Raw genomic sequence first — 26,886 nt, 5'->3', positions numbered from 1 at the left:
AGCAAGAAAGTATACTCGCAAGCTGCACCCGAAGCGAGCAATAGTGTGCCGAGCGGAGTGAGCAATCCGGTTGACGCGCGCATTACCGCACGTGAGCGGCGTGTGCGAATGTGAAAAATGCATATCTCGTGACACTTCGAATGCTCAAATATTTGTCACGCACGATTTCGTTTCGATGTTAGCGGTTACGAGCGACACGCGTGTTCCAGCGAGTCGTTGTGCCGTCGGATAATTGCGTTACTGCTTCTCTTTGTCTCTCTCTCTCTCTCTCTCTCTCTCTCTATATATATATATATATATATATATATATACAGGGTGCTAAATTTCAAACATTTGCTTAATATTTTTTTGAAATATTTAAGGAAAACTTGGTAACTTTTTCAACATTTAACTTACGATATCTCACTAACTATTTGTCGAAAGAAAAAATAGTATCAGACTTTTTTACTTCATTTACTATCAAGAATGTATTATTATAATAGCCCTAACTTTTGTTAACTTATGGACCTTTAGAAATTTTTAAATTATTAAATTAACGACTTACCAAGTTTTCTTTAAATATTTCAAAAAATATTAGATAAATAAAAAAATGCTTCAGACAAAAGTTGTTAAAATTAATTGGTAGAAAAAAAAGATACAATAAAAAATTGAGCTTTCTATTTTAAAAAATTAAGTTGACCTTCAACTGACCTTGAAAATGCCCTCCAAATAAAAAACTGATAATGCCATTCTCTTTCCCCTTCGAAATCATGGAACACGTGTTTTAGCTTTTTTTAATATCTTTCATAGTTTTCGAGATTTTTTATCTGTTACATTTACAATTTAGCACCCTGTATATATATATATATATATATATATATATACACATCTCTATCTATCTCTCTTCTCTCTCTATTGTTGCGCCGCTCATTGTGCGCGAGTCGACATCGAGTTCTCTCGCGCGTTATTGCCGGATAAAACGTAAACGCACACTACTGCTTCGTGGTAACAATAGAAGTAGCAGTAACAGCAATAGTCATAATAGTTGTAGTAGTTGTCGTAGTGGTAGTAATAGTAGTTTATTTCCCACTCGTTAGCGCACATCTCCTCTACGCGACACTAATTCTCGTGAGTAAAAACTATCGCACGTTGCATGCGGCCGCCCAGATCGTTAGTGGAACACAGCTGCACTTGACGCGTACCGATTGCATGCGCTCGCCAGTTCAGCAAATGACGCACCACTTGCCTTTGTGCACTTACCTTTTAGCTACGGCGCGTGCAGATACAGATGAATTCCTTATTAAACGCGATTACTCGGAAACAATAGATTACACGGAGCCGCGGAAAGCGAGCTCGACGAGCAGAGGCTCCAGAGACTTTCTTCGGCCTCGCAGGAGGATTTGCGTATAATCAGCTTGGAAGGTTAGAAAGATTGAGATTGCTTTCATACTTTTAGTGAGCTTGCTTCAATCTAGAAAAGTTCTCACGATAGAAAAGTGAAATGTATTAACGGGTTATAAATTTAACGAGTTGAAGTGTCGGCAAAATTAAGGAAGTTTGAGATATTGAATATTTTTGGCTATTTGCGAATTCTAATATCTCACAATCCATCAAGTATTTCGCATCTTTTGTTTTCATGGTAAATCGATCGCGTCAAATTTAGACAATGTAAAAATTAATCGAACTATACGCACATATCGTATTTTGTAACACATGTTCTGTACGTCGTGTGTAATCGCGTATTATGAGGAACACATCTGGACTTGTTCGCCGCATAGTACAAAATGGATGAACTAAAATAAACCTCAGAGGATTAAAGAGATTTTATGGTATTATATCGTTTAACGAAACAGCTAAATGCCCATCTTGGACTGGAAAGATACTCATTTTAATATACACAGATGTTTGAAAATTATAGGTGAAGGTTTATTTGACTGATAAAACTCAAATTGGATACTGATAAGATACAACAAGTCTACAAGCAAATTCTTTTCAAACTTTCCATTTCGTTTATTTTTACGTGATTACGCCATGACTGATATTTCGGAGAATTATACCAACATTCTTGCCCAACTTACAGGTAATACACAAAAAGGATTACATCAATTTGCAGAGACATTAAAACCAGAAAACAAGTTTCATCATTGGCTCGTTCGTCTAGTCGTATCTTACATGTACTAAAAACCAGAAAATCAAAGTCTCATAATTAACGCAGTAAGCCGAGACTTCCTCATTCCCATCGCGGGCCAACTTCCCCTTTGATCTATAAACAAACAATATTTCTTTATCTTGATAACCCAATCTTTCTAATCGAGCCTTGTTTCGAGGATGAACATCCGCAGGACCGAGAAAGTCCATCGGCAGCGCGGCGATTTCAACGTTCCGAAGGTCTTCGCTTGAAATCGCTACGACGCCCAGAAGCAAAGATATCGATGAGAGTGGAACAAGCCGCCCTCTCTCGGCCGCTCGGCGCAGTCGGCTCGTGCGGAGGTACTGGGGCGCGCTTGACCTACCTCACGCGTGGGGCTAGCTTGACCGCATTCCACAGTCGTAGTAACGTAGCAACGCGAAAGATCGTATGTCGATACCCATTCGCGCGATCGCGGCCTTGCCCCCACTCCTCGCTCAGATCACTGCGGGCCGTGTTGACATTCTCCCCTCCGCTCCCACTACCCTACACGTGGCGTGAGTCACGTTGCGCCCGTGCAGCGTTCGCCGGTACCGAGCGGTCGAAACTTTAAACGATCGGAGAGAGAATTAATGCAGAGATATATCAGGGAAAACTCGACCTTCTGTGCGATTAATTCGTACGTTGCAATTAACATCGCCTATGTACGTCACAATTAATTTGTACGTTAATTCAAGGCCACAGCCGTGGCCAAACGTCGCAAAAATAATGATTAAAATCGGGACGCAATCCGCGCGTGCTCTTACCCGAGACAGAACCGTTCTTGGTGTATCTGTACGTTAAATAAACGTCCATTGTTTCCGTATTTGAATACATGTGCGAAACACTTTAAATTAACAGCAAGATTTACAGAGAAAATGTATGAGACCGTTAGTGAAATTAATTCGCAGAGGTAGCGGTGGGAAAGGACAAATGGTCACCTGATATTACAACCATTTGGAACGCACAATGAATGAATCCGGAGTGCTATTGTTAACAATATAAATGAGATTAACACGTATCTATGTCGCGTATAAGTTGTCTACACTCCGAAGTCTCTGAAATATCAATTGTCTCGCAGTAATCGTATGAAGAATATAGAATGAGAAATTGCGATTTGAAAACAATCAGATTTATACTGATTAAGCTTGTCTCCGCCTTTCTTCAACTCCATTAACAAATTGAGCCTTCATTTATAATTCTATGGAACGTCCTGTGTATAATTATAAATGAGAGAGACTCGCGTCTTTCCTGATAATTTCTCACAAAGGTTAAGAAGAAAATATAAAATAGAAAGCGAAGAAGTGAAAAGGCATTCAACGACTGCATAATCCGTCTCCCTATGCTCCGAACATTAAGCGTTAATTTCTTTCTCTCTCTCTCTCTCTCTCTCTCTCTCTCTCTCTGTAAGAGAGGAAATTTTTTATAAAAAGACTTCTTTATAAAATCGATTTTCTCATTAAATCCATCTACATTTCTTGATCTCCTAAGGTGAATGATGACATCAAAGACGCGCGATTTGCATTTTTTGCACTTGTAAGAATTCTCTCGCGTAGCCCCAATTTCGACGAACTTTGAGAGAGAGAGAGAGAGAGAGAGAGAGAGAGAGAGAGAGAACTCTGATTAAATTTCTTTCACAGAACTCATAAAACCCGACTCTCTTCTCCGCGAAAATTTTACAACGATAGGGAGGAAAGGGGAAAGGGGAGTCGAACTTGTTCTTTTCTCATCGCGACAAATTTCAAGCTTGAAAAAAGGGCTTGATGCCTGCCGATCCGATGGCGTCCGATCGCGCGAACGTAGACTGAAACTCCATCCGGGCCGAGTTGACGTCCGAGCCGAATCAAGCGGAACTGAAATCAAGCGTATATAAATTCGTCCGAGAGCTACCGACACCACAATCGCGACTTCGTTCGTCCGCATGTGGTCGTCTCGTCAGCGAACACGCCGCCGTATGGAAACCGGAAGCTGATCGTGACAACCACACCGAGTTGGTTGTTATTGCACCGACACAACAACACCGGCACAGATGCTCGAAACTTCTCGTGCGTCCGGTGCGTATCTCGTCCGGCTAGCTTCTCCAGCTCCAGGCAGTTTCGCCGTGGAGAAGCGCTCCCAACAAGTTTCGCATTGCCGTCAAGCCGCTCGCTGCAACTCCCATTTATTCCTGATAACTACATCGCCGACTCTAACATCCGACAGCTCATCAGTCTCTCTCTCTCTCTCTCTCTCTCTCTCTCTCTCTCTCTCTCTCTCTCTCTCTCTCTCTCTCTCTCCCTCTCCTTCTCTCTCTCTCTCTCTCTTTCTTCCTGTCGAGCTCCGTTCTCGACGCATAGTCTCAACGTGTTAGTCGACAACGATCGGCGTACACGCGCGACAATTTATCGCGAACACGCAGGATTGAACTTTAATAACTTGGCGTAACTTGGCGAATTTTCGGCGAAAGGGCAGACGCGTAAATCCGCTCGAGTTTACGCCGTGATGTTCAAACGAAGCATGCATGATCCGACAAGTTGCACGACAAACGCCGGCTATGCGCGCGCGGCGACTTGGAAAATTAGCTTTGCCCTACGATGAAGTAAACGCACCTTTATGAAGCGAAGAACACGCGAATCATGTCATGAGAGGCAGGGTTTTCTGCTCGTGCAGTAACTTTGAATTACCCGGGTTTGGGTGTCCGTAATTTATCTTGTATGAAAGTCTGATGCAAAATTCGACCGATATCCGACGAGAATTATAATGAAGCGCGTGATGTTTTCAGAAATTGCGAGTGATATTAGATTTTATACTCGCTGTTGATGTAACTTTCGTTACAAGTATTCTCTAGTCGTGAAAGCGTCAGCTGCGAAAACAAACGATAAGCAACTTTTTCACGCGACGAAGGTATTGATTAATCGAGAGTCTAATATTCCGGCGATAAATAAAATATTTTATGGCGAGATACAGTCCGCGACATCGATGAAGAGTACCATTTTGTAAATACTTAAAATACTACACTCCATTTCGCACAAATACTTATAGTATTCTTTTTTTATATTCGCTATCCATCCCCTCTCCTCAGCAAGAATTCAATTTGCATTACGGTGATTCCGTAATTAGTGTCCGATTGAGTGTCAGAAGTCTGTCGAGAAATTCCGACGGGACATTTAGCGAATATTACCGCGAGAAGGATGATAAAGATGTCAACACGTGTTGACGCAGGGAGCAACATTTCCTCCGCTTGTGCATTTGGCTGCATCTGCAATCGGCAAACATCACGTGTAACTGAAACGATCGTTTTCGCAGATGCACAACGAGCTCGGCGCGAGGGTCACCACCGCCTGTCTGCAGCTGCACGGCCAAGACAGGGATGAAGAATACGTTTTGCCGCCGGGCGCCGAGATAGGAACACCGATCTTCGAGCTTTACCTAGCGCTTCAAGATTTCGTGAAGTATAAACACCTCTTGTTGTGGTTACTCGCGCTTAGCGACGAGTAGCTCCTCGCGCAGAAACAAATCTCGACTATATCCGGGTTCTCAGATAGCCACATCCTCCTTGTTATCTGAACAACGGAATAACCCAGTGTACCGAGTTAATTTCAAACATGGCAAATTATTAATGTTTCTAACGATAGCGAATAATAAACGAGTGCACTCGTTTGTTGTGTGTAGAACCGTAACCATTTAAACATTTATTATATTTTCGGGTAATAACTAGGCAATATTCTCGAATTCGAGAATATCCGGTCGGAGAAATACCCGGATTATATCGGCAGCACTGTAACGTGATATATAACGCGCGATCGCGCGATAAAATTGCCGGCGTATTACGCAAATTATATCGTCGAGAGGCGATATGGCGGGTGATGTCTCGCACATAAAACTCGTCGCTTTCAGCATGAAGGAGAATCTGCCGCAATCGGATCATAAAACTTTGGCGATCTGCAAGTATTACGAGTGGTTTAGACCAGCTGTCGACAAATGGCTGGATCTGGCGAAGCTCAAGGCGGTTCTGAGGGTGCGGAGGGCGGGCGAGCTCGATCGGGTCTGCAGCGGGGATCCTGCGTCGTTCAGCTACATTGTCAAGCACGGCACATCGGCGAACGACGTCACCGTGTGCTTTTATCAGGTAACTTTACCGAGACTACCCTTATTAGCTTAAGTCAGGCGACTCGTGTGCATGTATGTGTGTATGTGTCGCGAGCCACGAGTAACCGCGATTAATTAATACACTGCGGGAATTGCGACGACAATAATGTCTCACATTTTCCTGCGATCGTTTGCGCAGATCAAGGAATTCTGGAAGAAACTGGCGTGGCCGGATTTGCTGGGATCTAATAACTTCGTACTGAAGGTCATCGATGTAAGTGAGATCGTTCGCTTAAGCGCACCGACAGTCGCGACATATCGCGAAAAGTTGCTCGGGAAAAATGCGCGTGCAAAATTACCAATGAAAGTTTTTCAATTTACCGCTTCCGCACCGCGGAAGTATTCACGTGAATTCGCCGGAATATAGCTGCCCGCCTTGTGCGGAGGATTCCGCTTAACTTATCGCGATTGCACGACGTGGTAATAACACGGCGTTTCGTCAAATCGGTGAAAAAATTCTGCTCGACCGATAACCTTGTCGCGCGATTGCACAACGAGACACAATACACGGAACTTTGCAATTTCGTCGCAGGCGATTTGCAGCTCCGCGTCGTACTACGCGGAGATAACTCACCAGAAGTTGGCGGACAGCGGATATTACGAAGACCATGCGCCATACAAGACCACCGACGAGGTAATTGCGTTTGGAGATAGAAGAAATAATAATAATAACAATAATAATATTCTATACATAAAGATGCATCGTGTTACATAGTATTTTATTATTGCATATTATTAACGTAACGTAAGCGTTTTGCGAACGGCTTTAAATACATAATACATCCCGATTCCGAACGCAAACGCAGTAGAGCGCGTTTCTTCTTTTGCGAAGAGAGAGCGATGGCCGTCTCGTACTTGACTCGTGCCGCTTTCAGATGTGCGTGGCCATTAACGGCCTCGAGTACGTGCGAAGGTGGCTGTTGGATCTGGGGGACGAGCTACGCGTGGAGCAGATCCTAGCTGCTCTGGAGAATCAAGCGGGCGAGTCCGTGCGAATGCAGTGGCGAAACGCTCTGCTGACACCGCTGGAGCAAACTCCCGCACAGATGATGCACTACATCAATCAGATAATCTCGAGAATCGGAGCGAAGGTACGGAAGTCGAGATAAAATATGACGACGAAGATGAGAACGCAGATCTAAGCGATGGGAGATATATGAGATTACTTGCGCAACTTTCAAATTGGATCTTCGCAATAATGCGATTCTTCTCGTTTCGTAATTTGCAACAATGCTCGTAGATATTTCATTTCTTTATTGTTATGCTGCAAAACGGCACCCCTTGATATTCTTCTCACTAAATCGGCGTAATTTACTTTTTTCTTCTACTTTTCTCTTCGCAAAATCCCTCCTTTTCCCTTTCCTTCTCTCTCTCTCTCTCTCTCTCTCTCTCTCTCTCTCTGTCTCGGTTTTTTGACAGTTGAGTGGGAATTCCACCGTCGACGAAATTTCATTTATATTCCAAAATGCATAATCTATTTTCAAATGCCATTCATGACTTTCCCTACACATTTGTCCATTTATCATATTAATTTCCATATTATTTTTCATATTGTTGTTATTAATGTTGTTAGTAGCATTGTTCAGTATCTAAACGTTTGTGTCTTATTTCTTTATCTTTATATCAAAATTTACTTATTTACTTTCTCTCCCATATTCATATTTTCTCTTTCATGTTATGTCCTTCCTTCAGTTCATTTTATGTTTTCTGTCATATGTAACTCCCCGCGACTATAATTTATATCGCAACGTAAGCCTTGTGAGGGATAAAAGTAGCCGATAATTTTGTCGGCAATATACCCAACACCTTGCTCTTTGTAGATGAGACCGCCTTTGAAGAAGGCAATGTTCCACTTGGCTTGGTCGCCCGATAGCTTACCGACCACGGAGGCTATTGCGCCTCTTATTGAATACCTGGACGTTCACTTGGTGGCACTCAATAGAGATTTGCTGTCCGCGAGTTTCAATCGCGTTCTGCACGAGATCTGGGAGGTGGTCCTCAGCGAATTGAGCAACCAGATGGACGGTAACGCCGAGGTAATTGCACAGCCCTTTCAATCACACGCGAATATTAATTCTCTCCCCGATAATGAGAAATTATTAGACCCCTCAAATGCGTGCATGAAATAATTTTCACCATATTATAATACAATTTTCAATAATTTTCAACATATTATGATATTTGAGTATGCGAATAATCAAAGTTATAAAAGAGACACAAAACACAATCATACGATGAAGAAAGACAAAAAAATTCTTGTTCTTCGCAGGACAAACCAAAGATGTTTTACGAGAGACTTCATGAGGCGCTCGACTTGCTGGTGAAGTTCTTCCACGCCGACGACAGGGGTTTACCCATGGAAGTGCTGCGTCGGCAGAGCTTCATGAACGCGGAGGAACGTCTTCAGTATCATAAAATGGACACGACCTTCTTGATCGATCGATATTACCAGCAACGCCTTCTGGTATGTAAAGCACGCGCGATTATTTCCTCGGTTTAATCAATTGAATTTACGTCGAAGAGAACCACGGAGTAGAGTGTCTCTACGCCCTGTCTTTCAGGATCAGTTGAACACAGTTTCCTACGAATACGGTGTCCTGACAGTACGGGCTTATTTGAACCATGATTCTCTCTGCCTCGAGGTGATAAACGCCAGAGACGTCATACCGCTGGACCCAAACGGGTTCAGCGATCCTTTCGTGATAATCGAATTGTTGCCGCGGCGAGTATTCGAGCACTGTGCTGAACAACAGACAAACGTGAAGAAGAGGACTTTGAATCCAATGTTTGACGAATGTTTCGAATTGTGAGTATGTCCTCTAGCGCTACCGCGATATTCCTTCATTGGTCAAAAGTAACACTCGGGAAGTATTTTTGTAGTTAATTCGATATTAATGTATTCATAATCAACGAAATATATCTATCTTAATAAATATATATTATACACGCGCGTCCACGCAGTATATCGTCTATTGTATCATCTAATATATCATTGCAGCACATTGTCATTTACTTTAGATTTTACTTTACTTGTAGATTTAGCGGGTTCCGCAATTGGCTTTTGTGATCAATTGTTGATCGCGCACCTGTAGAGCCTTGATAATTTATTTGGAGTTAAAGATATTTATATACAATACGTATGTACGTTCCCTTTATTTGAAGCTCGGTGAGCGTGGAGCAGTGTCGTGATGTCAACGCGATGGTACTCTTCACGGTGATGGATCACGACGTTCTCACGGCGAATGACTTCGCCGGCGAGGCTTTCCTAGGACTCAGTACCATACCCGGCGTCGCTGACACGAACACTAGCATAGATAATTTTCATGGCCTCAAACATCAGGAGTTACCGCTTATGCACCAGAAGAATCGGAGTGAGTAACAGATCGAATTTTACACGAAACGGTAGAACGTCGCGGTCTTCGTAAATCTTCCAGTTCGCGGATCCGCGAGTATGAATATGGAGATCGAGGAATTTAAATTTGATGTCGCAACTTGCACATCTTAGGAGAAAGATTCAAGTTTACGAAAGCGTTCTAAATTGCTTCTACGTTTTCTGTTCTAAGGTACATTTTAATTTAACTCTTTGAAATTAAATCGCCTCATCGATAAAGATTTGTATTTTTCATTATTTAACGATTACAAAAGACATTCACAACATTTGATTAATTTTGAACGCGACATTTGAGAAGATATCCGAGCGATCTCGTAACTCCAACCGTATCCTTTGCAGACCAACCGATCCTTCAGATCTTGGAAACTCGAATCGGCGACAAAATGGCTCTCGACTTTGTGAAGAAGCAAAAACAACGATTCGCCACGACGTAAACGCACCTGGCGCCGACGAAAGAAAAGAAGATGAAAAAGAAGAAGAAGAAGAAGAAAAAGTAGAAGAAAAAAGCCGCGACGGTACATCGCGTTCGCCATCAAGACTTGCACACTAAACTTTAAGAGTCAATGGAAACTGAAGAAGAGGAGGAGAAAGAGGAGGAATTCCATCCCTGCGATATATCGTCGAATCTCACTCTCTCCCTCCCCTTTCCTCCCCTTCCCTCTCTCACTGTCACTCTCTTTCTCTCTCTGTCTCTCCCTCTCTCTCTCTTTCTCTTTCTGTCTCACACACTCTATCCTGCCAATCCTTCTGCCAGCCTTCATCCCAAAGATCCGTCAGATCTATTTCAATGTAAATTGTGTTGAATATAATCGGTGTTGGTTAAAAAAAAAAATAAGAAAAAAAAAGAGAAAAAAGTGGTAAGCACGGCGTAGAGAAAAAGGGTCAAGGAAGATATATATATATATATATATATACATACATATATATATATATACATACATATATATATATATATATATATCAGAACTATTTTTGTGTCGAAGAAGAAGGTGTGATGCGATGCAACTATGCAAAGAAAAAAAAAACAGTAAAATCTATCTACGGTGTGTGACGTAGCTAAGGATAAATGTCTAAGAGCCATCTCGCTATGCTCGAAGCGACGCCGGAGCGACCGCGAGAAAAATTTGTTCGCTCTGCGTTTTATACGGGAAAGTCGCAGATGGGCATTTGAGACTTTTGCGGGAGAAAGCCTGAGCTTCTCATCGTGGAAGCACTTCTCTCGCGGAGCATCCGTCGCGAACGGAAAAATTGGAGGATCTTCGCGTGAGACACGATTATATATATACGCGATGGCTCTCTTCGTCATGAGCCGAATTATTTTCATCACGAGTAGCAGCCGTGGGAAAGCGAGTCATCGCGAGGAGACTCCCGCCTCGGTCGCGTGAAATAGATTCACGCAGCGGTACATGGGAGAGGGAGAGACGAGTCTCTTCAGAACTGAATTAGTTTGAGCTAAATTAGCAATCGTTCTTCGCGAGAAACACTCATCGGACGATGCAACGTTCGCAGCACTTGAATAATTCGAATTCCTGTTTCCCTCTGCGGAGAACAAAACTGGGCCTGAATTAATGTGAACGTGCCAAACGAGTTTTGGAGTTGATGGAAACAGAACTTTTGCTCTTTGGAGGCGAATCTGGTTCGTGAAAAACCCGAATTAAAAAGCTAGGGCGAATTTATGCGCGAGAAGTAAACCGGAAATCCCGTTCCCTTCAACCCCAAAGTACATTCGGCTCGTTCATTGTCGCGTTTGCTCAAGCAATCTTTTTTTTTCTCCGTGTCGGGCAAATACAACGCACAACGAACAAGTAAATGTTATTAATGAACAAGGCAGTAAACTCAGGTGACGATGGCAAGTCGAACCGTTCGACGAGAAAATAAAGATGCATCGACTCAACGGTACAATCGTGTACGGAAATCGTATCCGCTATTTTTTACGTAAGTTCTCGAGAGAATTCTCCTACTGAAAGACAAATTTCCTCACTGGTCAAAATGGATCCGTTCCAAGACACTTACGCAAAAAATAGCGGACGGTCTTTCCGTTTACGATTATGCAAAATCGTTCTCTCATTGGAGTGTCGCTCACGGTGAATCCTCGAGATTACTTTCACCGCGTATTTTTTTAATCACATGCCCCGCAATGCAATATATATATATATATATACATACATATATATATATATATATTTCTTGATAACCCAAATAAAAGAAAACGCTGTTCTTCCCCGAGGAGCGAGCCGCCGCGCCGCTCCGGCGTCGCTTCGACGGCACAGGTCGAGCCGAGAGGGTGGATATATGATATTTTTCTTACTCGTGATCGGCTAAAGCCTCTTTCTATCTCTCAACACCACCCGATATCACGTTCTACTATCGCTGCTACTCGGGAGGCTGCGGAATAATCGACGTGCGCGTCTCTTCTCGCTTGGACGTACTCGCGCGCGACTCTCCTCGCGCCGCGGGCCTCCCGGATGCTCTCTGTTCTGTGATCTCTTTGGAAGCATCGATAAGGAAACAGAAACGTCGTCAGGCCGTAGTCCGGTCTTTCGGGTCTTTCGCCAATCTTTGCGATCCCGCGAAGTCGCAGACAGGTGTTTCTCATTTCTCGCGCTCTCACTCTCATTTTCACTTTCACTCTTACACACACACCCACACACACACATACATACACACACACACACACACACTCTCTCTCTCTCTCTCTCTCTCTCCCCCTCTCGACGAGAGCGTACCTCTGTATATCGTCCTCGGCGCACGACTTTTCTATTAGTTTTATTTGCTCGTACTACTACTCGCAGTGTGCGATGTTCTGTGTAGACTTTCCGACTTTTCGGCGCGACGCTGACGAATTCTTCGCTACTGACGTCAAGAAATTGACGTCGTCCGGGCCAAGTGACGATTGATCGAAGAATCGAGCGCTGCTGAGGAGCGAAACTGACGTTCCGCAAAGTGCAATTCCTTTAATCGGCTCCATCTCGGGCCACGTTTCGATCGCGATTCGGCACGCGAGGGGGCAAACCGGTGACGGCAAAAAGTAACGTTCCCACCTTGTTAAATTTAACGAGATCTTTGCGTTCATTCGTTCGTTCGTTCGTTCGTTCGTAGTAATTTACATGAATAATTGAAAATGGTCAAGTAGATGACGCATTACGCCCGATTGACAGGGCGGTCGCGGATTAATTAGACAATTAATTATATCGATTAATTGTAATCGATGTGGAAGAAAATTGGCAACCTAGACAAATCAAGGGGAGAAAATACGAAGCAGACGGAGCAGGCAAACAGACAAAGGCGCGATCGAACGTACACATGTCAATTTTTCTAATGCACGTATCACACGCGCGCGCGCGCGAGCGAGCACTTCGTTGCGTAATTACAAGGGGGAGGTATATGTAGACGGTAATTATACAAACGAGCGCCCGGCGTGAAACACACCTTTATATTTCGCACGCCTTGTACGACGGAAGGAAGGTAGCGAGCAGGCAAGAAAACGAAGCGAGCGACTAACGATGGAGCAACCCTCGAAGATTCGTCTGTCCGATTCTCGATATATCTCGTGCATCGAATCCAATCGAACTCTACTGTATTTGCTTTTTCAACCTTTTTCAACCATCAAAACGTATGTACGATCTATCTTGTATCGTGAGACGAATAAATTAATATAAATGTACTATCGAACGGTCTTTACCAACTTTAAGCCCAACCGGCCGCCGCCGGCGTATCGTTGCGTGGAGAAACGCAAGTCAGTTGATGAAGTTGAACAATATACGGAGAATAACAATGGACTGTCGATGAAGGAAAGTTAATCGTGTCAATGAAGATGTTTCTTCTATTATCCGGTAACAGTGCTAACATTCATCGTCAAGCCTTGTGCTCGTTAAATTGCGATGTAACAATATAATGCAATATGTTGACCAAAAATATTATAATTTCACTCTATTCGATGACTTATTTATATTATGTAACGAGTTTTCTCGAGAAGATGAGCATATTGAGAAACGCGAATTTCTTATGAGATGCAAATGTGTCACGGCTAGAAAATCAATTAGACGCAAAAGATTGAGGCGCTTCTGTCAATTCCAGGCACCCACCTAATTCAGGTATTTATTGAACCGAGCGGTTGAAGTAACTATCTTCAATTTTCTTACAGAGAAATCTTGATCGATGTTTCTTCCGTCGGGGGGAATTCAGAATGTCTCTACGACGAGAGTACAGGGAAACTTGACGTATAAGAATTATAATGCTGAGATATGTAAGATACGCGCGCTGTCGGTCAGCCGTGTTCTTGTTCGAGCGAATCGTGCGACGGATTGTTGATCTTGGACATTTGCATGGCGACTGGATTCTCCTCCGTCCGTATGATGGGCTCACCATCGAGCTTCTCTAAAGCCGGCAAACGTCGCGCGACCTCGCTCCTCCATTGCTCCACCTGCAAGTTCCATCATCCTAAATGTCCGTCGAAGTCTCTATAGAGGACCATCGATGATGATCGCGCGCGACTCGGTACCTCGAGATTCTCGTAGAGCGGGTTACCGACGAATAGCAGATCCCTGATATTCGGCAGCTCCTGCAGCCTCATTAATTCGTTCCACTCCCGCACCAGGTTGTTCGACATGTACAGCACGCGGAGATTCCTCATTGCCTGGACGCCCTTCAGCTTCTCGATGCAATTGTAGGAGATCCAGAGTTCCTCGAGAGTGTCACCCAGTGGCTCGAGCCCGGTGAAGCCCTTGATTAAATTTCGACCTAGTGACAGGATCTTCAAATTTTTCAGAGACCCGATACCTGTGGGGAGAGAGGCTCTTTAGACCGAAGATTAACTCAAGTCTATAAGGTATAGTGTAATAATGATAATTTTACTATAGCAACTCAATAATCTTGATATAGTCTGGTATAGTGTGATATTAACAATAATAATCTTTCTTAATATGTTTTCGCTATATTTACTTAGTAAATATTTTGGTAACTTTTCGTTTCATTAATTTTGTTCTTATATTTGATCTTTTTTTCTACATGATATAAGTTTAAAAGTAATGTATTATTCTGAAAAAGAAATGTTTCCTCAAAAGTACATAAGTAGATAGATAATAATTAATAACAAAATGTGTTTAGTTCATTCATCGTCAGATTAATTCAACAAATCTGTTTTTCTCCAGATGAAGCGGATCAAGCGTTTCTCATTATAATTAGATGTACGATTATTTACATAACAAATATTACATTACGTCTGCAGAGAATCTTAATGTATTGGCACCAGAGTGGAATTTATCAAGCAACAACACGACGTGAGTAATCCAATAATAGCCATTCGAAATTACATGCTACTACTCGAGCGTTGTAGCGAACGACATTAATAGTCGCTAGCTAAATCGACGACAATAATTGAAGACATTAGTACCCTAGCGCGATGCATTCGTAATGACGTGAAATTTATAATCATATTCACACTGCGGTTGCACCGCGTTGCTGAGACAACCAGCAGCCCCGATATGCATTATACATCCAGCAGTTGACACGAGGCCGAATGTACAGTAGTTCCGATACGCCACAGTCTAAAACATCGCGCAATTTGCATAAATCGATCGATTCGCGAGTGACCGCTGATTAATCGACGCGAGGCCGGTGGGGACAGGAAGAGAGAAAAGAAAGAAAGAAAAAGGAAAAAGAGAGGAAACACGGTACGAAGGAGATCGCCGCGATTGCGATTAATAATGCGATTGAATTTTGCGAGGGGAAATTACACGAGCGCGCCTTCGTTAATGCGAAAAAGTTACAATTAGCATAATTAACATCGTTCAACGATGGAGTGAAAATTACACGAGCGACATTTATGGGCGACATGCATGCGTGTTAAAATAAAATGTATCGGAGAACCGATTTACACTCGCGATGATAAATGCAGATTACATCGGAAGACGAGAGTTCTCTACGCGGGGAAATAATTAATCTTTAATCGAGTGTAATGACGCAAACTAGTTGTTTTCTTCCGCTGTTTCGATTGGCGGCGATTAACGCGGCGCTTGATGAAAAATACATACTGCATCTTTTATCCATAAATCTATCACAGGTTCGTCGTAAACATCAAATTTATCTAAAAGACGTTCTGAATTCTAGTAAGATCAACATTTTAATCGGGAATATTAAGTTAAAATAAGAATATTAAATTACAGAAAATTCGGTTTAATCCTGCTGCGTAGAGCAAAAAGTTAATAACAATCTTGAAGAGAGAATAAATTATTTTCCATCGTGAGTACATGACAATGAGCTTTTCTAAAATTTGCAATGAGTTTGCTTCAAGTCTACTACCAAGAAAACATTCTTTGTTGAAAATAACCCGCTCAAATAAAGGAGAGTGACCGAACAATCGCTTATTTTGACAGCAGAGGATATTATTTTCTCTGTGTGCGTTCACTCGTTGAAGAAGCGCGAGCTTGTCGGCGAGGAGGGAACCGTAATGCGCGAATTTCTACCTGCGATTTTCTCGATCATGTTCGTCGACAAAGACAGCTTCTCGCAGTTCGCCAACGTGGCCAACGCATTGTCCATCTTTTCGACCGGCGGCCATTGGAAGCTCAGGATCACCTCCGTCGCCTTGGCTGCTTCCTGCTCATTCTCCTCCTCCCATCGTCGAACAGCTTCCTTGCAAGTGGTCGGTTTAGTCGACATGGACGGATCGCAACGACGACGTTTCTCCACGCGACATCGGAAAGAGACCTCCGAAAATTATCGGGAATATTTTATTGCATGCACATGGATAACGTTCGCATGGATGTGAAAGAGAAGTATGGACGATTCGCCGCCAATATCTCGGCATTATTCGGTAGGCATTCGGATAGCTGCAAAATCGGTATCATAATTAATAACCGCCGGAAGCTTCGTTAGTCGAGCGCATCGATGGTCAAAGTGGCACGCATCGCGACGCTGATTGTGATAACAATTAACGAAAACGGTACTCTCAATTTCAGAGAGTATTTTCCCTCGAGGCTCCGCGGCCGCTCGTGTGCGCAGCAATTAGCAAAATTAAATATGTTTTATACGTCGCATTGAGCAACGCGTTACGTAACGCGTTGGCGAGACTTCAAGAAGCGCGAAAACTGCGTTTCAAAAGCGGCTAGCGACACGTGCGCCTCCGTGCCACGTGTGTGCGTTATGTCGTTATATATGTATAAATATTTAAATTATATATACATATATATATATATATATATATATATTATATAAGGTGAGACAATAATGATTACTCTACATTTTAATATTAAAAATCGTAAATATGTTTTCCTCCGTGCAGTTAGGATATCTTCGAGATGTGATTGAAGAGAAAAAATATATCTTTATATTACATTACTTTTAATTATTTTACTTTTAATATTAAAATAATAATTATTTTTAAAAGAGAGAAAACTGCCAAGAGAATAATGATACGTAACAAATTATACGAAACAGAAAACGCTCGTCTTGCGGCGATCTTTTTCTAGGTGATGTGTCTTCGAACACGTGACAGCCATCTTTTTCTCTCTGAAGTGAGATACGCAAGGCGGTAATAGTTACTGGCTCACTCTCTGTATATAATCACCTTGTATATCACAAGTATAAACAACGCTCAACGGTCAGCTTCGCCTCTTCTTCCTTTCACATTAATGCAGCGTGGCGCTTCGTTGCGATGTTACGTATCCTCGAGTCGGCAAGCCCGAACAACAGGATCGAGCACACCTTCCAGGTGGTGCATCTTTTGTCGCAGCCCCGAACAGCGCCGCAGGATCGTCCAGGTTCACGTGTGTTCGTGGTTGCCACGCACTCTCCGGGGTTACCAGGACCGGCGGCGCCGGACTGTTTTGCTCGGTCGCATGGCAAACTGCCACACGACCGAAGAGAAAGAGAAAGACCGGCGATATCTGGTAGCCGGCGAAATAATCGATTTGCAAAGCGCATGCGTTCGACGCGGATATTTATTAGCCGAGCCGAACGATAGATGGGTGGATGGATGAACGGACGGGCGATGATAGATTTACGATGAATATCGGCTCGGAAGGGGAGCTGAAGGGAGAGCAGGAAAGGAGGGAGAAACAAGAAAGAACCCCCTGAGAAAAATTACACACGTGCGCGCGCGATCGATGAGCGATGACGCGTGTTAATGTCTAATTCTATCCGGCCGTGGCCGGAAGCGGCCGTGAGAGCGACGATCCGAGCGGTGATTAATGCGGAAGCGGCCGCGGCAAATCTGCGCACGCGATTGATTTTTACTTTGTGTATAACTTGTGTGTGTGTGTGTGTGTGTGTGTGTGTGTGTATACAGCATGCTACAGCTCCCGTGCAAACAGAGCGCAGCGGAACCGTCGACGTTGGGACGCAGTCGGTCCAAGTCGATCTTCCCTTGAAAAACAGAATCCAGAGAATCTGCCCGCACGTGCCCGCCAATTTCCCAACGCCGATCTAGCGCGAATCTGTGATTAAAATAGGAGTTAAAATAATTAAAGTGACTAAAGTAGGAATGAAACTTCTGAAGATAGACGGAAGGACTGTTTCGAAGAAGAACGCTTATCGCGGAACACGTGGCCGTGTCTTCGTTCCTTTCCGGGGGCGCCACCGTGTTTTGCTCGGAGAAACGAGAAGGAGATTGATCATGCTTCCTTCATCAATCAAACCGCGGAGACGTGTAAATCAGCAAGCCCGTCGGGCCCGTAAATCCGCGCATCGACGAGCTGCACGGATCGTCGGAGGCCTCGCGAGCGAAATTCGCGATTCGCCGCAAAACAAGACGTCGTCCTCCTTGTCTTCTTCTCTCCTCTCTTCTCCCGTGATACGCCGAGACCTGCCGTCGCAAAGATATCGTCGATGATGTCGGATTGCAGCAGCAGGCATTTTTCTCAGCATTTTATTAACCAAAGGACTGGCAGTATCGTCACGTCACGTATTACAGCGAGCAGACACAATGACACTTTAACACTAAGTTACATCCACAGCTGTTTTCTCTTTCGGGAGACGCTAACGACACGGATGGAACGGCCGTGGGTTCATCGGCGGCGTAACTCTTATTACAGTCTTCGCGAAAACTTACAGTCCTCGGGGCTCGAATTTCTCAGACACAGAGGAAATGTATACTTACAACACCTCTCTCGCATTACTCGTCTCGCCTTTCCTCCTCTTTCTCTTTCTCTCTTCCCTCTCTTGTTCTTTCTCTAATGGAGCTCGGGAAGCGGAAGAGCACGTGCGATTTCCTGCTCGTAAGTTACGCCACCGCGAGTATATGCGTGCATATGCGTGTGTATGTGTGTGTGCGTGTGCGTGTGTGCGTGTGTATGACACGACGACGCGGCGATCTCGCGGGTCAACATGACGGAAATCAATAACGAATACAAACGTGTGTGTCGGTAATATAATATATGTATGGTAATAGGTTATTTTACAGAGTGCGATACTCATATAAGAGAGGATACTCCTACACCGAGTTACCTTAAATTACAAAAATACGCAAAGGCACTTGGTAACAACCTCGAATTTCTCGTTGAGAGAGAGAGAGAGAGAGAGAGAGAGAGAGACATTCTCATATGGGAATAAATCGTGAGGAACTCAAAAGAGAAGATCGCAGCTGTCTAGTCGGAGGTCCTCGCGCTCCGACGCTGATCGTCGATCATGATCATGGTAACGACCACGAAGACTGCCGAAGGATGGGGAAGAGACCTCCGAGTCCCTTTTCTCCGTGTTCCTTTTCCGTTTCTCCTGCTCTCCCTTATCCGACTCGCAGGAGGATCCGAGAGACACCTTTCAGTCAGAGCGTCGGCGTCGAGCGAGAAAGGCTAGGAAATCTCGTGCAACTTCGTTACCCTCGTACACACGTGTACAGTTCCTTCGTCGAAGAACGAAGATATACTCGCGCGAGGGAGGGAATGACAGAGTCGTCGCATGTCATCGGCGCGTTGTGTTCCTGTTCGCATGGACGTACGCGGGTTATCAATACTTCAGGTTCCATTTCACTGCGCTAACCGTAATGTGTGTATATATAATTCGACGAGAGATGTACACAGGCATAGAGATCGCAGAAAATAGACAATTTTCTATCTAGACACTCTCCTTAAAGACTCGAAAAGGATATATCTCTGCGCGAGAGACTATAGTTTTAGACACATACGTCATCCAGCACGGTGTCCGTTCGCTCGCGCCGCGGAAACACGCGAAACGCGATGGGTCTCATTTCCGTTGCGGCGGGATGTTGCACACAAAATGCCGCATCGATTAATCGCGCGTTGCTCGCTAGCGACGCTTGATTAACGTAAGAAAAAGAAAAAACGGGACCGCCGAGTACAGGTGGAAAGTAATCTCGAGAACTTTCTACGTATTCCGGTATTCAAAGACTGGATTTTAGCGCAAGTCCCCGAGTGACCCGTATTTACGCGGTCGTCACCTTCAACTTGTCTCACGTGAGATTTCCAGACCTGAATTTAGGCCTCTGTTAACGGCCGCTACACGAAACTCGTGTCACGTGAAATATTCACGCTTTGGAATTTAGGGTTAAGAGTTTCCGAGTTGTGAGGGTTCCTGAGTTAAGAATTCCTGAATTTTCCAGTCGAATCACACACACACACACACACGTGTGAGACACGTGGCGTTGTACTTGTGAGGGGCGATTCAACTGAGAGACTCGTCGATCTGACTCTGCATTAAAATCTGAGTATCTCTCGCCTGAGACAAGCTTCGAGCAACGACTATTAATAGAGTCTGATCTGATTTCTTCGGTTGAATCGCACAACGCGCGTGACATTGTGTCCGCAATCGCGATCCAACCGGGGAACTCGCATCCAAGACTTTGAACTCAAGTACTTTGTATCTCACGTGCGACACAGAATTTCAAGAGTGACGACTGTTATAAATGGCAGAGTGACGCGATTTTCCCCGTACGAACGAGAGAAACTTCACGTCACAGGTAAGCACTGGCGTTATTGCAGGCACGGCAGTCGGGCCGTAACGCAATAACGCACTACAAGTTCATTGGAACGCGGGAGAAATTGATGGCGTTTCGCGATTACGAGCCAATTTACCGGGATGGCGGCGGTATTTTGTTTGCGACAGCATAATGCCGCCACGTGGTGGAATCGACACTCGTCAACGAAGATTAGAGGAATACACATGTATATGTTTGTATGTATGTATAAGTGGTTGTATATGAAAGTGAGTATGTTTGTGCGTGTGTGTGTGTGTATATGCGTACGTACGTGTATAGATCATGCATTGCACGTGAGTAATAACACGCTCTTACACGTAAGTTTCTTTTTTTTCTTTTTTTTTTTTCTTTTCTTCTTTCGCGTATATATATGTACATGTACATACTAGATAAAAAGATTAAGTAATTGGTCTTATTATACAATAATAAGGTCATACAGCTTAATGGCGACTAGGTTCATGCCATGGTCCAGTTTGATTCCCCCCCTTATCGTCACGATCAATTTGAACTTTTTGATTGCATTATTCAGCGCCGTGTGTGTGAAGAAGTGACGTATGAAACGCCGGACGTTTCGCCGAGAACTCGGGTTTCTTGATTTAACATATATGAAATATCGGCGAGAGAGAGAGAGAGAGAGAGAGAGAGAGAGAGAGAGAGAGAGAGGAAGAGAGACACGCACGACGACACCTCGTCGCCGATCTCTGTTGGTGGATAAAATTCGCCGATTTATCAGAACTTCCTCGATTGCTTCGGATTCGAGTAGCTTGAGAAAGGAAAATCAACAGGTCAAGTTGTTCGAACACGACGTCTCCGACGGACATTCAATGTCGTGTCGGCAAATATTTTAATGAACAATTTAACGACGCTATAGTTCAGGTGCTAAACGAGGGAGGAAAATTGGGCGCTTTCGCGCGCGGGAAAATTACGTCGGAAAGAAGTTACTGATAAATGGCGCTCCGGGGCCGAAGGAGTTAATCACTCTCGTTTATCTCCGGGTAATTATTCCAGCCTCGGTGGACAAGCGCGTGGAATCGAATTCCTGATATCTTCTCTCGCTCTCCCTCTCTCTCTCTCTCTCTCTCTCTCTCTCTCTTTCTCTCTCGCTCTTTCTCCACGCCTAGACTCCCGTTAACCGGCGTTTTTTACTAATTGGCACTTCGTTTGCCCGACGCCGCTACTTGTGGTCCGTTTTGGTCCTCGGACCGTTCTCGTCCTCCAGACAGGATAACGAGATATCCTCGTTGAGCCTTAAACGACTTCGATTACGATAACTCGGTCGCCGGTTCGACTTGACATGCTACTCGTCCACTCGTCGGACTTATCCGTCGCGCAACCGATTGCGAATTAAGGCTGACTCTCACCGTCTGTCCAGACGATGACAAACAGGAGTTCGTGGATCTTCTGTTGGATTTTTCCTCTTGGATTGGAATGATCGAGACGTGACGGTAACGGAGACTGTGAATATTCCAATACGAAAGCGTTGGAGAATGTCTCGACAGAGGATCGACGGATGTCTATCTGGATGGATAGTAAGAACCAACCTTTACATCCTCATGACTCACGAAACTGACGATTCCGTTAGTGTAACTGAATTTTTCGTGGACCGGCAAGAATAGGATAATAAGAACCAAGTGGAAAACTTGATCGTAAGAGCGGAAAGGAGCTTTCTTTGTTAGTCGATTGTTCTTGGTCGTCTCAAGCGAGTCTCGATACAGCCGAGTGTTTCACAGACGAATGTTCTCGGTGGTGATAGAAGCGTCACTTCTCGTTACCGAATTTTCCACTGGTCCCTATTCAGTTGCACGAACTGAGATTTTCCCTTCCGTGTGACTGATCCTGCTTGACCGACACGCGAAAATGTCTTTGTTCCTTCCTCCCTCCTTCCTCCGGAGACGTCTTACGACGGAGCTCCCTCCGACGGGGGCGAGAAGGCTCCTCGAGTCGTACTTAGAAGAACAGAGGTCGGAGACCACCCGACAGACTTCCGGTCTCGGTGGTCGGTGACCTTCGACTTAAAGTACGTGAAGGTTCTCGCAGTTCTTGAACTTGCTGTCCTCCTTGCCGAAGAGCCAGGTCAACATCTGCCTGGCCTTCATGCTGGCGCGCACCACGCCTCTGGATTTGTACCAATGACCGCTGCCCTCGCTGCCGCTACCGCTGTTCCGGTTGTCCAGCTGGCCCTGGACCACCTTCAGGCGGATCTGATTCAGTATGCCGACCAGGAGATCGTCCACGTTGTGGTTGATGCCCACCGACACCTCGACGAACTTGGCGCGATACGTGCAGGCCAGGCATTTCCCGTCTGCAACGCAGGGTTCAGCAAAGCGCGATAACAAGCGGCCAAGCTTGGAATATATGGATATTCGAAACCGTATTTCGTAACTCTCCACTCGGTACTCAAAGCCGTGTTTCAACCCTCCATAAATTTCAAGCACCGTGTAACTTTAAAGTTACGCGCTCCATATATACGTATGTATTTTTAAATCCAATTTTTAAATCTGGTTTCATTTCTTTTTCGCTGCACCATTTCAGTGCGCTATTTCGTGATTGTGAAATAATACTACGAAACAGTCTGTTCATATAATAACTATTAATTCTCTTTAAATAAATTACAATGAAATAATTATAAATTACAACACCGTTGTTATTTGTACAGAGAGTTAACAAAAAGAATCTCGAGTACTCTCGTGGCGATTTTCCGCATGCGCGTGTGACGGACGTGTACGATAAAGAGCAACCTTTGGTAAAATGTGAAAAAATAACCCGAGGTCGGAATTTTGGCGTTCTCCGGCGAATTCGTGGGAATTTTACGTTACTCGACGTAAGATGAAGATCAAATACGGCGGATTTATTTTTATCCGGGGAAGCGCCTGCGAGATACACCCTATCGTCTCAATCGAGCGATCGATTCCGTAGAGTGTCATAAAACCGCCTAACCATAAAGAGATATAGGTACACGTGAAAAAGAAAGGAAGGTCTGGCACTTACCTTGGGGCGAGACCACTCTCGAGCGAACCAAATCGACCTTGTTGCCGACCAGAATAGCCGGTCTACCACGAAGAAGATCTTGATCGTGTAGCCGGGCGAGATATTCCTCAGCCCTTTGAAAGGACGCCTTGTCGATCACCGAGTACATCACAACGAAGGCGTCCGGCAGCGGCATCTTGTCCAATTCGCTCTGCACGAATGCGAACGTTTCACGTTTGTGATTCAACAGCTCTCTCATTCGCTCGTAGTACTCCGAAATTCATTCGCCGGCTCGAGAGGAGGCGAAGCGTAAGCTCCTTTCTCCTCCGTCTTCGTTTGCCTATCCCGGCGGAATGGATAAGCAAACGAAGTCCCTCGAAATCGTATTTGAATTGAAAATTAAGAAGAGATTGAAGAGAGAGACAGAGAGAGAGAGAGAGAGAGAGAGAGAGAGGAAATTACATGAAACAACCTGTAATAACTCCCCGCGGCCTCTCTTATCATTTTGATTTAATTTCCCCGTCACTTCGAGATTTAATTCTTTCCTGCTCTTCATTACTCCGCTCTCTAATTAATCCAGTGTATGCTAATTCTTTCGGACGCCCGTTTGTACTCATGGTGCACGATTATAGCTGATAATTTATATTAATTTTTTGTAATTAGCTCCAACATTTGTCCTACGAAATAGCTTTTCTTTTTTCGATGAAGTACTCTGTGCAAAATACATCGAACGTTTTGTACGATAATAGTATATCTTCTCGCATTGTATCTTAAAATTCGACTTTTTCTCTTGCTATTTAATACGCAACAAGCCGCAATGTTCGTAATTTTTCCGATAATTGCTCTCACCTTTGGGTTGGCGATATTTAAAAATCTAAGCTCGCTCTCTTCTCCGTTCAGCATCACAAAAACGGATTGCTCGCTCGGCACATCTGCAATAAGAATAAAAGACGGTAAATTCTACGGACGATCCTCTCGTCCTTCACGAAGGAACTTTTTATGGCCGACTTAATATCGTAAAAAGTCTAAGGGGAAATAAAGATAACATAGGCACACAGCACGTGTGCGAATATAAAAATCGTTACAAAAATATCGGAATATATTCCCTGAAAATCTCCTCACGTCACAAACTCGCTGCGCCATGCATTCCAAGAAAAAAAATATTCGTGTGCAACAACATTAATTCTTACAGTGCAAATAAATGATTCAACGAAGGGAGTTTATCGCGTCTGCAAACAGATGATCAATTAAATTCGTTCCAGTTTTATTGACGGAATTATTATTGAAAACATTCGGACCGATTTCCAGGCAAAATAAAAATACATACATATCCGAATTCGAATTAAATGATAAATCACTGACACTCGTTTGTAAAAAAAAAAACAAAAAAACTTCTCCATCGAACAAGTCAAACAACAAATATTTCATTTCCACAAAATAATTAATTCTTTTTCGCTTTTCTCGCCGCACAACTTTTCAATGGAGGATCAGCACGCAGGACGCTTTTTATTCGCAAACACTCGATTCCATTTGTTTTTCATACGCGCTTTTAACCGGATGTCAACGTTCTTCCGACCCATTTTTTTCACTTTCAGAGTGACGGCTTACGCTTAGCCATTACCCTCTTCGCACCTTGCGCTTTTTCTTCCGGACGAAAGAAAGATAGGCAGAGGCGAAAAAAGAATGGGACAGACACCGCCACGATTTACCGACTCATTTATTTTATCTTCTTTCTCTCTCTCTCTCTCTCTCTCTCTCTCTCTCTCTCTCTTTTTGTTCTCTATTTCTCTCCCGTCGGCGAAAAGAACGGGATGGTGGAAAAATAATCAAAGCCGCAAATAAAATGCGTTTCAAGGGAAACTACCGGGGCAGTCCTCCTTGAAAGAGATAGAGGGAGAGAAAGAGAAAAAAATCTGAGAGAGAGAGAGAGAGAGAGAGAGAGAGAGAGAGAAAGAGAGGAGGGAGAACCGGCCGACGTAATCCCGTGCGTCTAAATGCGTCGCGCAGACCGCCGCACAGCTGTCAAGAGCATCGCCGATTGATTTTGGCCACTGACGAAACGCCGTTGGTGACGTCAGATATTCGACCGGGTGTCGTTGTCCTAACGGATCTTTTTCCGCCAGACGGCTGCCGTTTCTGACGGAGATGCAATTTCGCGGTTGCCAACTGCGGCTGTCATGAATAATGAATGTCTCGAGCGTGCATGCCGGAACGCATGGCTCAAGCAACAAGCGAGCGCTGCCATATTTCAATTTTTTTCTCCTCTAGAGACAACGATGCTGATTTAAAAGTAAATTATTGAAGTTAAGCGCAAAATACAGTCAAGAGTAGAACGCGTAAAATCCTCTGTTAAAAATATGAAGTCGATCTTACAACTGGTTTTATGAAAATTGGCGAGAAAGGTTCTCTTTTATTTGTATTAGCAGTTTACATCGCGGAAAAATCTTCTCTTAACAAATAGATAATAACAATTTGATAAATTTTCTGTATAAAAACGCGTTTAAACGGTAGTTTTAATTACAACCTCTTTCTTTACTTCTCATGTACAAACAGTAATCTCGCAAACGGTCGTCTCTCACGCTGTAAGGTATGTAATTAATTACGATAAACGAGTAAATTAATTGCGAAAAACGAGAATCAAGCCTGAAAAGGTCACTCTTGAAGGGAGCCCCTTAGTTCCCTTCAGTTTCAATAGTTACCCGCGCGCTTCTCTGCATTTCGCGCGCGAGACACGCACCCCAGCCGTGCATTATTCGTTCTTTTGAGCTACCGCCATTCCGCTTCGTTTTTATTCTCACCTCGAGCATTAACTGGAATATACGCTCGCTCGTAATATACAGCATGAACTGAGGCGGAAGTGTATATGTTACGGTGCGCGGAATTAGACGAAAAACTCAAGACAATTTAGCCTCCCGCTAACGACACGAAATTGCAACGAGCATCTTGCCTGAGATAACAAGAGGAATATTTTAAACAACGAGAGAGCTTTAACTAGACCTTGACAATTGTAAATCGTTGTATCTTGCACCGCCATGAATTTTGGTGAATTCTGTTCCTTCCTCTCCTTTCGGCTGCTTTGTAATTTTTGGAGAGACGATACACTCCGGGGAGAAACAAATCCGCTGGTATAATTGAATTTTCCGTTGCCCGGAGAGAATAAGGACCGAGTGGAAAATTCATTGTAGGAATGGAAAGATTCCTGTAGGAAGTTTCTGATCAGTCAGTCGTTTGGGAGAATTTTTTTCGATCGCGATAACAAAAAAATATCGTTGCCAGTCATCAAATTCACCGTCTAGTCCCTCTACAGTTGCGCGAACTGAAATC

The 26,886-nt window shown here is 44.0% G+C and overlaps 3 protein-coding genes across 4 annotated transcripts in view; 1 reads left to right on the top strand and 2 right to left on the bottom strand.

The window, feature by feature from the left end:
* unc-13-4A (BAI1 associated protein 3) overlaps positions 1-10,573 on the top strand; it is a 95,600-nt gene extending 85,027 nt beyond the window's left edge. For both annotated transcript variants that reach the window (XM_011145192.3, XM_025307307.1), the window contains 10 exons: positions 5,432-5,577; positions 6,023-6,254; positions 6,414-6,488; positions 6,807-6,908; positions 7,150-7,365; positions 8,095-8,310; positions 8,544-8,738; positions 8,836-9,080; positions 9,437-9,645; positions 10,005-10,573. In XM_011145192.3, the coding sequence (XP_011143494.2) occupies positions 5,432-5,577; positions 6,023-6,254; positions 6,414-6,488; positions 6,807-6,908; positions 7,150-7,365; positions 8,095-8,310; positions 8,544-8,738; positions 8,836-9,080; positions 9,437-9,645; positions 10,005-10,099 (1,731 nt within the window). In that variant the 3' untranslated portion in view covers positions 10,100-10,573. The remainder of the gene's footprint in view (positions 1-5,431; positions 5,578-6,022; positions 6,255-6,413; positions 6,489-6,806; positions 6,909-7,149; positions 7,366-8,094; positions 8,311-8,543; positions 8,739-8,835; positions 9,081-9,436; positions 9,646-10,004) is intronic.
* A 2,638-nt stretch (positions 10,574-13,211) lies between these two features.
* LOC105185568 (dynein light chain 1, axonemal) lies at positions 13,212-18,871 on the bottom strand. The gene is made up of 4 exons (XM_011145176.3): positions 17,233-18,871; positions 16,130-16,373; positions 14,167-14,444; positions 13,212-14,088 (listed from the first exon to the last, which is right to left on the bottom strand). The coding sequence occupies exons 2-4, from the start codon at positions 16,323-16,325 to the stop codon at positions 13,933-13,935; spliced, it is 630 nt and encodes a 209-aa protein (XP_011143478.1). The 5' UTR covers positions 16,326-16,373; positions 17,233-18,871; the 3' UTR covers positions 13,212-13,932.
* A 2,877-nt stretch (positions 18,872-21,748) lies between these two features.
* Positions 21,749-26,886, bottom strand: part of Rgk3 (Rad, Gem/Kir family member 3) — a 54,616-nt gene continuing 49,478 nt past the window's right edge. Inside the window, exons 5-7 of the mRNA XM_011145174.2 lie at positions 24,412-24,494; positions 23,584-23,773; positions 21,749-22,897 (exon numbers count right to left, since the gene is read on the bottom strand). Coding sequence (XP_011143476.1) covers positions 22,608-22,897; positions 23,584-23,773; positions 24,412-24,494 — 563 coding nt within the window. The 3' untranslated portion in view covers positions 21,749-22,607. The remainder of the gene's footprint in view (positions 22,898-23,583; positions 23,774-24,411; positions 24,495-26,886) is intronic.

The sequence above is a fragment of the Harpegnathos saltator genome, unplaced genomic scaffold (genome assembly GCF_003227715.2).
Source record: "Harpegnathos saltator strain DR-91 unplaced genomic scaffold, Hsal_v8.6 scaffold845, whole genome shotgun sequence".
NCBI classification, from domain to species: Eukaryota; Metazoa; Arthropoda; class Insecta; order Hymenoptera; family Formicidae; genus Harpegnathos; species Harpegnathos saltator.
This window is presented reverse-complemented; position numbering and strand designations above follow the sequence as displayed.